The sequence below is a fragment of the Emydura macquarii genome, unplaced genomic scaffold (assembly GCF_026122565.2).
Source record: "Emydura macquarii macquarii isolate MOO-44397 ecotype Brisbane River unplaced genomic scaffold, CSIRO-AGI_Emac_v2 contig_1345, whole genome shotgun sequence".
NCBI lineage: Eukaryota > Metazoa > Chordata > Testudines > Chelidae > Emydura > Emydura macquarii.
Genome location: NW_027131482.1, coordinates 61,122 through 73,544, shown reverse-complemented (window position 1 = coordinate 73,544; position 12,423 = coordinate 61,122). Strand labels below are relative to the sequence as shown.

At 65.5% G+C, this 12,423-nt stretch overlaps 2 protein-coding genes across 3 annotated transcripts; one reads left to right on the top strand and one right to left on the bottom strand.

The window, feature by feature from the left end:
* Nucleotides 1-5,045: 5,045 nt before the first annotated feature.
* LY6G6C (lymphocyte antigen 6 family member G6C) lies at nt 5,046-9,164 on the bottom strand. 2 transcript variants are annotated; one of them, XM_067550797.1, is made up of 3 exons: nt 9,029-9,164; nt 6,910-7,029; nt 5,046-6,261 (listed from the first exon to the last, which is right to left on the bottom strand). In XM_067550797.1, the coding sequence occupies exons 1-3, from the start codon at nt 9,078-9,080 to the stop codon at nt 6,053-6,055; spliced, it is 381 nt and encodes a 126-aa protein (XP_067406898.1). In that variant the 5' UTR covers nt 9,081-9,164; the 3' UTR covers nt 5,046-6,052. The 2 variants fall into 2 exon arrangements, with proteins under 2 accessions (XP_067406898.1, XP_067406899.1); XM_067550798.1 differs by having other exon boundaries at nt 6,910-7,026.
* A 1,673-nt stretch (nt 9,165-10,837) lies between these two features.
* LOC137154974 (lymphocyte antigen 6 complex locus protein G6c-like) lies at nt 10,838-11,741 on the top strand. The gene is made up of 3 exons (XM_067550824.1): nt 10,838-10,948; nt 11,183-11,302; nt 11,512-11,741. The coding sequence occupies exons 1-3, from the start codon at nt 10,897-10,899 to the stop codon at nt 11,739-11,741; spliced, it is 402 nt and encodes a 133-aa protein (XP_067406925.1). The 5' UTR covers nt 10,838-10,896.
* The last annotated feature ends 682 nt before the right edge of the window (nt 11,742-12,423 follow it).

The following is a 12,423-nucleotide window of genomic DNA, read 5'->3' as shown; positions in this document are numbered from 1 at the left end:
GGTCACCCGGGCAATAGCTCTAGGGTTCAGATGAGGTCACGGGGGGAGGTCACCCCATCCAAGAGTTCCAAGGACCAGCGAGGTCACAGGCGGCCGTTGCCGTGGCGATGACAAGGCCATCCCCGGGGTAACGTCAGGCGGAGCTGTCGCCGTGGCGTGGGCCGGCACATGGTAACAGCCGCTCTCGCCTCTGCTGCCAGACGTGTTCAGCCACCCCGGGGCCGGGTTCGAATTCTGAGCCTTCCTGTCGACAGTGCAACCCCCGCCGGCCCCCCCAGAGCCTGAACGCCTCCCTTCTGGTGCTAGGATCGATGGGGGGCAGAACGGGAAGGGCTCATTATGTTGCCCTGCAATTAATGCAAATTGTTAATTAACAACACACAAATGAAGGGGTTTGTGGCCTGACCCCGGCCCTGCCCACCATTTCCCATCATGCCGAGCGCCTGGGGTGCTTATGTAAAGACGGGGGGCCCCCCCTTTCAGTCCAGGGCCGCTCAGCCCAGGCTTGTGCCAAGAGGCCGGGGGTCACCCCCCTGTGGGTCACCCACCCACGACCTCGCCGCCATGGCAACGCCACCGGTTGCAGTGGAGGGGGTCCTGTCATCGCCGTGGCGACCTCATGGCCGTCGTCTCCGTGACGACGTGGCAGACAGGGAGGGCGGAGCTTCTCCATCCCATTCCTCTCCCCCTCCCCCCATCGCGAAGGCCGGGGGCCTGAGCCGCCAGGGCCGGGGTGTGGGCTGGAGAATGGGGGCTGGGGTCCAGGGAGGGGGGTGCTGGGAGATCTAGGCAAAAAATGCCACCCCCCCAGCCTGCGCCACCAGCCCCCCCAGCCAGCCCCCGGCAACGCGTGCAGACGCCGGGCCGACGACACGCCCCGATGCAGACGGGCGCCCAGCGCCGAGCACGTTGGCCGGAGGTCGGGCGGCTCCAGGAGCCGCGGCGGCTGCGTCCGTGCCAGCCCACGTCTCAGAGGAGCTCAATGCCGGGCCCCGGTCGGCCGGCTGCGTGCGCGTCAGCTGGAGCTGCCGACGTCCCCGGAAGACACGCCGGGAGGATGAGCTTTGCTCAGAGAAAAGCCCAGCCCCGGTTTCTCCTGGACACGCCGCAGTGCGGCCCGCAGGGATCCGTTCTGGGTCCGCTTCCACTCAATATCCTTGTCGGCGATGCAGAGACTGGCCAGAGAGCAGCCGATAAAGCTTGCGGGCGATACGAGGCCGGGAGGGGTTGCCGGGGCAGGATTCGAATTCAGACCGACCCGGCCAAAGCAGAGCCGTGGGGCAGTCGCGCACGCCCACGCTGGGAAATGCTGCCGGAGGAGGAGTCGTGTGGGGGTGCCGATGCATCACAAGCTGAATCTGAGTCAAGAGAGTCGCACTCAACGCAAACCTCACTCTGGGCTGTGTTCACAGGCGTGTCGAAAACAGCCCGGGAAGGCATGGCCCCCGCGCCGACACGGCCTCAGCTGGAGTTGTGCGGCCAGTTGTGGGCGTCGAGTGTCAGGAAGGATGTGGACACGCTGCAGACCGTCCCGTGGAGAGCAATAAAAAAACATGGAAGGTCTAAAAAACATGACCGAGGAGGGAGGATTGGAAACCTGGGTTTGTTTAATCTGGAGGGACGACCGAGGGGGGACGTGAGAACGGTTTTCCAGCACAGGCTGCTCCGAGGAGGAGGGAGACCATTGTTCTCTCTGAGGACAGGACAAGGCTGGAGAATAGGAACAAAGTCCTGCCCGGCCGGGCAGTAAAACACGGGAATACATTACTTCGGGGGTTGTGGGATCTCTATCATGGGGGATTTTTAAGAGCAGGTCAAACAGTCACCTGTCAGGGCGGGTCTAGATAACCCTTCATCCCGCCTTCAGGGCAGGTGGCCGGACGAGACGACCCCTCCTCATCCTCTCACTCTCATACGTCCACGGTTGAAACCAGCGGGGTCATGAAATGCCACCCAGGCAGCTGCTACGACAGGAGATCTTGGTCCGGCCATCGAAGCGCCGCTTGAAACCGTAAGGGCAGAACGGCCAGCTGGGGTCAGCGCCACGGGCCGGCTGTCCTCCGTGAACTGCGCCGGTTCTTTCTTGAACCCAGGCTCGGCCTTCACGCCATCCTCGGGCTCAGCACTTGGCTGGATCCCTTGGAGACCTGCTGGCAGAAGCAAAGAATTCAGGCCGGACGTTGACGAGTGCCGAGGACGTCGACTCCTTCAGAGGACAAGCGGCGTTTGTTAAGCCAGCGGCAGAGAAAACAAAAACCACAACACAGCCGTGATTCTTACAGACCCACAACGGCCCTTTCTGGATTCCAGGCAAGCTCTGCATAGCTTTCGCAGATGCCCGGCTTATAAAACGCCGACGGTCGCGGGGTGCGGGGCACGGCCAGCGCAGAGGCGGCCCCGTGACAAGGGCAGACTAGAGAACTGGGACACGGCCTGGAGCAGCGTCCGCCCAGCGAAAGGCGCTTGGATTTCAACTGCTTTTTTTTTTTTTTATCACCATCCGGGGCCCGGCCCCGTCTTCGCGGGTGAGAGAAGCAGGACTTCATCTCGTGCGACTCGCCGTCACGGCCGCTCCCGGGGCGCCCCCTTTCCCGTCACGGACGGGACGTCCCGCTCGGTTCTCGCCCCGCTTCTGCCTCGTCCTGTGAGTGAGCGAACAAGCGGATCAGCTGGAGGACGGGGCGTGCTGGGAACACGAGACGTCCCGCCCGCTGAGCGCGCCGCCCTCGAGACGTTCGTTAACGCTGGCACCCCGTTAGCAAACCACGCCGCAGCAGGCTCCAGTCGCCCGCTTTCAGTTGGGGGAGGATTTCCAAGCACCAGCTACAGCTTCTAAAACGGGCGTGAAACACGTTTCACGAGGGTGTCGCCCAGCTCCCCTTCGCACCCCCGTCAATTCAAACACCCCCCCCCCTTCAATTGCTGGGGAAAATACTGCCCAGCACCCCCTCCCGCCCGGCCACAGGACCAGTGTGAGAACTGCTTACGCAGGCGACCCCGGCCAATGGACGAGAACCCCCCGGCTGTGGAAACTCGGGACGAGGGAACGGCCCAGTGCTGATCCGGCCTGACAAAAGACGCTCCAGGGGAAGCTGGTTGGGGGGACCGGGCCTAAACCGGGAAGGGGGCAGGCCAAGGGACTTCAGTGGGTAACCCCCAGCCCCATGGCCAGCCCCACGGCCAGCCCCATTAATTTCACCCACTGGTGAAGGTGAACCTAGGGACTTCACTCGCCCCGAACACGGGGAGAGCCCCACGGTGGGGGTGCAGGGCCGGACTCAGGCTGCACGGAGACCATCAGCGGCCCCAGCGAGGCAGGAATTACGGGAGGGGTAGACAGGGGAGGGGGGGGTCGCCCTCGAGACACCCACAGTCAGCAGCAGAGGTAAAAATAGAACCCAGGAGTCCTGACTCCCAGCCTCTGCCCCTCCCCCAACCCATTAGCCCCCCCAGACCCCCGCCCAGGGTGGGGTGCAGAACCCAGGCATCCTGGCTGCGGCAGTCGGCCATGGGAAACTTTAAACAGACGAGGACCTCAGCTTCCTTTTGGCCCCCAGCCAGCGAGGAACCATCGTCCCCCTGCCCCCTCACCAGCTCCACCCCAGCCCCCAGCTCTGCCAGTGCCCCACACTCCCGACCCACAGCCCCTGCTCGCCCAGCCCCGAGCTCTGGGCCCTGCACCAGCCTCTCCGCTCCCCCAGGCCGGGCAAATTTTAAGCTGTTTGTTTCAGGGGCTGGTTTTTGGGGTGTGGGGCTGATTCACCTCTGTGCTGGGCCCTCTGCCCCAGCCTGCGCCGCCTGCAGGGAGGGGGGTGGGGGCAGGCCCCCCTGCAGACTCAGCGCCGGCTCCACTTTTCCTCGCCTCCTCCCCCGGGCAGTGCCTCCACCATCTCTGCCCTGCAGCCAGGGCCGGCCCTGAACCCCTTCACACGCTGCAGCTGCCACGCCCTGCGCAGTGGTGGCCAGGAAGGGACCGGCACGTCCGTCCCCGGCTCCTCCGCCGCAGCCGGCCCACCTTCAGCTCACCTGCGCAGTGGGGCGGGGAGCCGAGCTGGGCTCACCTCCTAGGATGTTTGCTGGAGGGGCTGGGAAAGACGCGGCACGGCCCCCGCCAACCAAAGGGCTTGGTCGGAGCCAGGCAGGTGCAGGCCTGATTCTGTGGCCACACGCCGGCTCCTTCCTCCCGCATTCCCCGGGGCAAGGCTGGGCGCTGAGAACCGGCCTGTTGAAACCGCTGGCACCGCGGGACACGCCCGGATCCAGCTGCCGTGGAGCACGCACCCTGGGCATCGCAGGCAGCCAGCCGCCAGCCAGAGGGGATTTGACCCCAGGCCCCTGGAGCCGGACACCGGCAAACGGCCGCGTTCCGGCGTCCTACCCGCCAGGAAAGTTCGCGAGGACACAGCCAAGACCCGGCCGCTGTCTTGCTGCTGCAGATTCTCCTCCGAGCCCGTCCACCCCGGCTCCGCGTGTCCCTCTTCGGGCTGCCCCGTCTCCATTGTGTCACATGATAATGTCTCATCTTCACTTCCAAGGCCCCCCCAGAGGGTTCCCACAGGCCTCAGCTGTTGATACAAATCTGAGGAGCCCCCCAGCCCAGCCTGCAGTGGATACATTTCTAGAACGAGCCCCTTTGTGCTTTCTTCCCCCCCTCCTCCCTCCCCGCAGCCCTCGTGCTCCCTGTCAACATCCGTAAAACCTCACTCGTTTATCCTGCTCCTGACGCCTTTGCTGTGGTGTCTTCAAAAAATAAAGCTGGGCCCTGTTAGGCCGCTGGTACCATGGCCTGTAACGCTGGCTGCCATGGCTTCCTTGCACCCCTCTGCCTGTAGCCCTCTCTCGCCCCTTGGCTGATATTTGGATTGTTAGATTCCTGGGGCAGTGTTTGTACAGCACCTAGCACTAGTCCATGCCCATGGCCCGGTGGGGATGCAAATAATGAACAAGTTCTCCAGACCTTGAAATCATTCTTGGGGCCCTTCCAAGAGCCCGGATGTCTCTCGGCTAGCGCGTGAACCCACAGAGACAACTTGGCGACAAGGCAACCACTTACATTTTTGTTTTATTAATGCATTCAGTGTTAAAAACTGCATTGAAACCCCCCAGCCGTCGGGTGAACAGACACCCCGGCGAGCCGGCTGGGGCATGGGGACGCGAGGAAGGTTACCACGCCCGCACCCGGACGGACACGGTGGGTTGATATCAGCCTCTCGGTCTAACATTGCTCCTTCCCCAGCTGTGTCCTCTCCCCGGCAGGCCCCTGGAGGGCTCAGACGCCGTCCGAGTCTAAGGCCACGCTGCTGCGGAGGCCACCTGGTCTGCGCTGCAGATTTCGGGCTGCTCTGAGGGTCTCCAGGAGCTTGGGAAGTGTCATCCTCTGCCCGGGGAAGAGCTAAAGGGCTCGGCTTCCCACCCATCGGCTTCTGCAGGGTCTTGAGATACCACGGACGACCCCAAGCCAAACAGCTGGGACAAAGCGCCAGGACATTTCTTCTCCCCTGGAAGGAGGAACAGCCTCTCTTGGGGGACTTGGTTTCAGGAGAACTTTGGGGGCACAGATGCAGCCAACCCCACTAGAGAGCCACCGGGGCTGGGGTCGTCCCCAGCAGCCTCCACGGAAAAGCCTGGGGATGGTCCCCTGCTCCCGGGGGGATTCTGGCCTCCTGCCCTGAGCTGGGGTCTGCCCCCAGAGGGAGGGTGCAGGGAGGAGACGCACTCCAGGGCGGTGCCTAAAGCGGCAAACCTCTCTCTGCTTTACCACAGGAGCCGGCGTCAGCCCTTCGAGACGCCGGCCAGACCCTTGCAGAAGAGGAGATTAGCGGCTCGGGCATCCCCAAACCCTTCAAAAGGTGGGGGGCAGATTCCGGGGGGTGTCTGTGTGGGAAGAGGCCGTTTGCTGTATGTGCAAAGGCCTGGCGGGAGACAGGAGGAAAAGGCGAGTTGACGGGGTGGAGTGGAGCCTGGTACCCGAGCGGACGCACGTGAGAGGAGGGAAAAGCAGGTCGTGGAGATGGCGCGGGGGTGAGGACGTGGAAAAGGGCAGCCGGGGGCGTTATTTCAGCAGCCACCACCCCAGCAGCACCCCCAGCCCCGAGAGCAGAGGGAGCCCGGCCGCCCGGGCGGGGCCGGCCGCGTTGCACAGGTCCATGGTGCAGCAGGTCCGGTTGTAGCTGACGTCGAAGGAGCTGTCCTTCAGCTCCGTCTTGTTGCAGGTATCGAGGTTGCTGCTGCAGCCGTATTTGGAGAACAGCGGGACCTTGCCTGTGGGGAGAGACCAGGGCAGCCGTGAGCAGGGGGCCGGGTCTCCCGGGTTCAAGTCCTGGCTCTCAGAGGGAAGCCAGGACGCCTGGGTTTTCTCCTCCGCTCTGGGAAGAGAGGGTGGGGCAGGTGATCTTAGAGGAGTGCTGGGAAAGCGAAGCAGCCAGCCCCTACGGTGGATCCCCCTCAGCATTTGAGCCCGGGACCTCCGGCTCTGCCCTCCGCCCCTTGTGTTAGAGGAGAGACACCAGTAACTAGCAGTAGTAGGTTTGTTCCCTAGAGAACAACAATCCTGGGAGGGGCAGGAGGAGAAGCCAGGACCTGTTTTGCCAGGGGGTTCAGGAGCTTTTCCCACCCAAACATCTCCACCAGCAGGTCACCATTGAGACGGGGCAGGAGGCAACCCAGGCGAGGGCGAGAAAAAAGCCCTGGAAGGATGGACCTGCCCTGGGACGGGGCCACGAGCGTCTCCGGCCCCGGCTGCAGCAGACACGGACCCGCGGCGAGCGGCCCGCCTAGCCTGGCGCCTCTCCTCCGACGGGCCGCAGGTCACCCCGGGCAGCAGAGTGCCCGCCCCTCCTCCCCGGGATCCGGAGCAGCTCGGATGCCTGCCTGGGGTCCTGACCGGCACGAAGGGGCCCCAGGACTTACCGATGTAGGCCTTGGTGGTGTCGCAGACTTGGTTTTTCTCGGCGACGCAGGGCTGGCCGGAGTGGAAGCAGAGGGCGCCCACCTTGAACTTGCAGACCTTGCAAACCAGGCCTTCAGCTGCTGGGAAGACAGGAGGCACGTCACTCGGGGGGGGGGGGGGGGGGGGGGGGGGGGGGCTGGGAGCCAGGACGCCTGGGTTCTTCATTCCCCCCCCGGGGCCAAGAGAGACCTAAGCCAAGAATTCACACGCACACACCCCGCTGGGGCGAGGCATCCGGGCGGCATCTGCAGCAGCTCGTTTCCCTGGCTGGATTGGCACGGCGGGAGGGCTGGAAAGCCATTTGGCCTGGCAGTGCGGTACAGGGTGTGAGAGGCAGAGCCGGGGGCGGGGGTGCAGGGCCTGAGTCATCCCAGTGACTTTTCCAGCAGTGGAAATTGGGACATGTAGGAAGCGACGTAACAGCGGAGAGCTCCTGTTGCAGCCCCGCGGCTGCCTCTGGGGTGGAGCATGGCTGCGACGCCGCCCGTTCCCTGGCCGGGGCAGGACCGGATCGTCATTACCCAGGCTGGGACCGGGGCCCAAACCCACGCCTCAGGCGCTAGCGGGGGTGAAATCTCAGCGAGGGGGATTCAACACCCAACACCTTGACCGGGACCCCCGCAGGGGAAGGCAGCCGGCACACGGCTGGAGAGCAAGGCAGGACTCCTGGGTTCTATCCCAGCTGGGGGGGCGGAGGGGCGGCGGAGGGCTAGGAGCCAGGACTCCTGGGTTCCCAGGAATTTCAGCTTGCCGAGCAGCCCTGGGCATGCCAGGGAACATGCAAATATGTTAAGAGTCCCTTAAGAGGGTGAAGAGTCGAGCGTTCAAGTGGGGTGCTGCCGGAGCGCTCTCCACCAGAGAGGGCGCAACCTCCGCCCACCGGGCACCGTCAGAAGGCGTGGCCGGGGGCTTGGAGTCATTCCAAAGGGCGACGTCCGAGCCCACCCAACACCCCCCGAAACCAGTCGTGTGGCTCCACCCGGTCCCACCCCCTCCCAGAGCAGAACCTGCCCGGAGCGGATGAGCAGCAGAGGTCACAGGGCTCCCCTCCGGGGCCAGAGCCTGTTCCAGGTTCCCCAAGGGACCCACAAGCATGGCAAAGCCTCTGGTTATTAGCCAGCATCTCCCCCGCCCCCTTCCAAGGTGCAAATACAGACGGAGTTTAAACGAGTCTCTCCCCCCCCCACCCCTAAACTCGAAGTGTGTGTGTGTGTGTGTGTGGGGGGGGGGGGTTCTCCATCTCAGAAGGGAGCAAATTTCCCAGCCCCAAGTCCACCCTCAAAATAAAACGAAGGGGGAAGAAAAAGCTCGAAACAGCTTTTCACAAATGACGGTTTCAAGTGTCCCCCCAGGATACCCGCTGGATTCGGGAGCTGCAGTTTGTGACAGATGCCTGGCTGGGGGGAGCCGTGTTCCCAGGGGCCGGACGGGCCCCAGGCAATGGAACAAACCCCCCAGTTCTGTGCCGGGACCGGGAGGGAGAACTGGCCCCGGGGTTTGTTGCCCAGACACCCGGCAAGGGAACAGAAGAGCTGGGAAGGGAACCCAGGAGTCCTGGCTACCTGTCCCCCCTCTAACCACTGGACCCCACGCCCCACCCAGAAGCAGGGACAGAACCCAGGAGTCCTGGCTCCCAGCCGCTCTAATCACTGGACCCCACGCCCCTCCCGGAGCTGGGATGAGAACCCAGGAGTCCTGGCTCCCAGCCCCCCTTCAGCACCCTCCAACTCCGAATTGTCCCAACTTTCCCCAGCCAAACACCTCCCCCCTTCCAACCCGGGCCCTGCCTCGCCGTTCACTCCGGCACAAACGCCCTTCGCGGACCCTGAACCATTTACTCTGCCCTTAATCCGGGGGGAGAGGGGGACTCATCCCACCCCCCAGTCCCGCGTGGGTTTCCAGGCAAGCGAGCCCCACCTGAAACTCGCTTCAGCCGCACTTTCTGGCCGGGCGGACCGCCCCCCCAGCGACAGCGGAGTCACTCCGGATTTGCAACCTGGGGTGACCACAGAGCCCAGAATCCGCATCGCCCAACCGCAGAGCAGCGCCCAGCCCCGGCCCGGCCGGCCCCCCGCTCACCCGGCCCGCAGAGCAGCAGCAGGGACAGAGCCAGCAGCGGCGCTTTGCCCATCGCGGCGAACTCCGGAGCGGCTGAAACCAACAAAGGCGCGGAGCCGAATTAACGGGCCGGGCGCGACGCTGCTTCTTCCTCCGGGGAGATCGCGGCAGGGCGGGGCGGCTCCGGGTCTTTTATCCCTCCGTGGGGCTGGGCGCGGCCAATGAGGGGGCGGGATTCGCCGCCCAGATGCTGGCAGTGGGGAGGTCCGGCCCCAGCGGGCGGGGGGGAGGCTCCGCTTCGCTTCGCTTCGGATTCCCCGCCGGGCACGCGTGGGGAAGTTACACCCGGTGCCCCTCACCCCCGACCCGCAGCCCCCGGTTACCCCAGCCCTGCGACCCCCGCAGCTCCGCCGGTGCCCCTCACCCCCTCACCCCGCCGGGCTGGTCTCTGCTCCCGCCGTGGAAACGCTGCGCGGAGATTTGGTTTGGTTCGGCCGGTTTCGCAGCGGGCTGAGGCTGCACAAACTCGTCACACGAGGCTTCCCCACAGTCACCCCGCAGGCTCGGCCCTGGGCCAGCCACTGCCCCGCCCTGGGGCTGGGTGGGAGCCGCGCCCCCAAGAGGGGAAAGGCCCCCGGGTCCCGTTCCCCGCCTGGCTGTGCCAACCAGGCCCCTCCTTGGGGGCAGCTCAGGACAGACCCCCTCTCCGCCCCCCCCCCCGGTGCAGTTTGGCTCGGCCCAGGCAGGGGCGTCCCTTGTTTCTTGGTCCAGGCCCAGACTCCTTGGTCCGGGTATATCAAGGTCCAGACGCCAGAGAAAATAACAATTAACCCCCCACCCAAATCGCGGCCCGGGGATAATAAAGAAAAAGGTGTCGGGCCAGGAGAGGCGCCTGGGGGGCCGGATCTGGCTGGGCCGCGGGGCTGGGAGGGGCCTGGCGACCTCGCCAGAATGTGGAATATGGCCCAGGCGTCCTAGCTCCCAGCCCTCTGCTCCAACCACTAGGCCCCACTCCCCTCCGGGTGCCAGGGAGAGAACCCAGGTGTCCTGGCTCCCAGCCCCCCCCCTCCCCCCGCTCTAACCCCAGCCCCCACTTCCCTGAACTGGGGAAGGAACCCAGGCGTCCTGGCCCCCCCGTTCCGTTCCTCAGCCCACCGGCCCACGGTCTGTGAGTCACAGCGAAGCTCCCGAGACTCTTACGCGGGGTCAGGCGGGCCGGGGTTTGCGAAAGGTCTCGGCGCCAGGGCAGGAAGCAGGCCAGGGTGGGGGGGGGGGGGGGGCAAATAACGCGGCCTGGAGATAGGGGCTGGGCGAGGGGGGACTCGCCCACTGCCCACTGACCCCTGGAGTGGGGGACTGGCTGGATTTGGGGGGCGGGGATGGGGCGCGGGGCCATCCTCCCTCTGAGGTGGGGTGGCTGGGCTGTGCCAAAGTGGGAATGATCTGTCCTCTCAGCAGGAAGCCCATGCGTGCCTCAGTTTCCCTCCAGGTCCCAGCATGATTAGGTTGGGGGTCGCTCCCAGCCCCCCCAGTGGGGAGTCGCCCCCTTTCACTTGGCGCTGGGGAGGGCGACGCCGCTGGTTGGCTTTGGAAATGCCCCTGCCCTGTGGTGCCGGCAGCGGGATAACAGCCTACTACTGCTGGCTGCTAGGGGAGAAACACCCCCCCGCTCCCCCCCCGGCCAGTCAATGGGGCTGAGCTACCAGGGGCCGGCACAGGGAAGGGCCCCACGCCCCACTCCTCCCTTCTAGCTCCCCGCCCAGGGCGTCAGCGCCGATAAGAGCAGAGTAAACCCGGGCGTGGCTCAGAGCCGAGCGAGCCCGAGACGCAGCAGCCGGAGCCGGACCCCAGAGCCCGACTGACCCCCCCAGCGACCCCCACACAGTGCCATGGGCCTGACCCTGCTCGTCGCCGGCGCCGTCCTGCTCTGCTGTGCCACCGGTGCGCCCACGGCGGGGACTGGGTGGGGCAGCGGGCACAAATGGGGCGTGGGGCCCGTCCCCTCTAGGCTGTGATCGGGCCCCATGGCGGGGACTGGCTGGGGCAAGGGGGCAGGGGCCCGTCCCCTCTAGGGGGCGCCAGCTGTGATCCAGCCCCACGGCGGGGGCTTGGGGGGTCCTGGGGGGGCGTGCGGTGGCTGGGCGGCTCTGACGGGGTGTCCCTCTCTCCGGGCAGGGGGGGCGCTGCGGTGCCGGGTGTGCGAGGTGGGGAACCCCTACAAGGGCTGCCTGTGGGGCCAGGGGACATGCACGGCCCAGCCTGGGGGCGTCTGCTGGACCCACGTCGTCGACTTCGGTGAGTCCCCTACTGGGGGGGCAGAGGGGCCGGGGGTGTCAAGGCTGGGGAGACAGCGGGGGGGGGGGAGAAGGCCTAGGTCCCGGGGACTGGAAGTGTGGGGCAGAGGGTGCTGGGGAGCAGGGAAGCCGAAGATGTGGGGCAGGGAGGGCTGGGGTCGTCCAGGATCCGCCCCCCCCAACACAGCCTCGTCTCTCTCCCCCCCGCAGGCCCCCTCTTCTCGCTGTCCACCCTGGGCTGCGCCCCCCACGGGGCCCCCTGCGACGCCGCCGACCTGGTCGACCCCTTCTTCGGCTTCACCTACAACCACACCTGCTGCAACAGCACCGACCTCTGCAACGCGCCCCCCGCCCTGCGCGGGCCCTGGCCCTGGAGCCGCGCCCCCCACACCCCCCACGCCTCCCTGCTGCTGGCGCTGGCGCTCTGGGTCCTGCGCTGAGCCAGAGACGCCCTCCCCCTGCTGCCCACGACTCCCCCAGCCTCGCCAGAGACCCTACAATAACAAACTGCCCCCCCAACAGACCCCAGCCCCCCTGCTCTAACCACTAGCCCCCACTCCCCTCCCAGAGCTCGGGATGGAACCCAGGTGTCCTGACTCCCAGCCCCCCCTGCTCTAACAATAACAATAACAACAAACCCCTGAAAGACCCTCCAATAACACACCAGCCTGTGCGGATCCCTGAGAGACCCTACAATAACAAAGCAGTCCACACAGCCCCAGCACTTATGTGGGACCCTACAATAACAACGCAGGCCAGGCTCACTGCTCAAGAGTGACGCTACCATAACAAATGGCCAGCGCTGTGCCCCCCCTGCACTCAGAGGACCCTACAAAAATAAAGCAGCGTGCTCACCGCCACCACCGACGAGAGACCCTACAATAACTGACCGGTCCTTCGACAATCACCCGGAGACCCTACGATAACAAACCAGCTCCATGGCGACCGGCCTTAAGGGGAGCCTAACCTAAGTAAACAAACGAATGAGCTAACAACGTATCCAGTGCTTCAAACAGCCCAGGGAGCTGGGGGCCGGGGGCCAGGACTCCTGGGTTCTTTCCCCGGCTCTGGGAGGGGGTGGGGTCTAGTGGTTAGAGCAGGAGGGGGCTGGGAGCCAGGACG

Coding starts and splice junctions, on each gene's coding strand:
- LY6G6C (XM_067550797.1), bottom strand. CDS start 9,080: ATGGGCAAAGCGCCGCTGCTGGCTCTGTCCCTGCTGCTGCTCTGCGGG. Junction 7,030..9,028: donor GCTGCTGCTCTGCGGGCCGG/GTGAGCGGGGGG, acceptor CTGTCTTCCCAG/CAGCTGAAGGCCTGGTTTGC. Junction 6,262..6,909: donor CACCACCAAGGCCTACATCG/GTAAGTCCTGGG, acceptor CTCTCCCCACAG/GCAAGGTCCCGCTGTTCTCC.
- LOC137154974 (XM_067550824.1), top strand. CDS start 10,897: ATGGGCCTGACCCTGCTCGTCGCCGGCGCCGTCCTGCTCTGCTGTGCC. Junction 10,949..11,182: donor CCTGCTCTGCTGTGCCACCG/GTGCGCCCACGG, acceptor CTCTCCGGGCAG/GGGGGGCGCTGCGGTGCCGG. Junction 11,303..11,511: donor GACCCACGTCGTCGACTTCG/GTGAGTCCCCTA, acceptor TCCCCCCCGCAG/GCCCCCTCTTCTCGCTGTCC.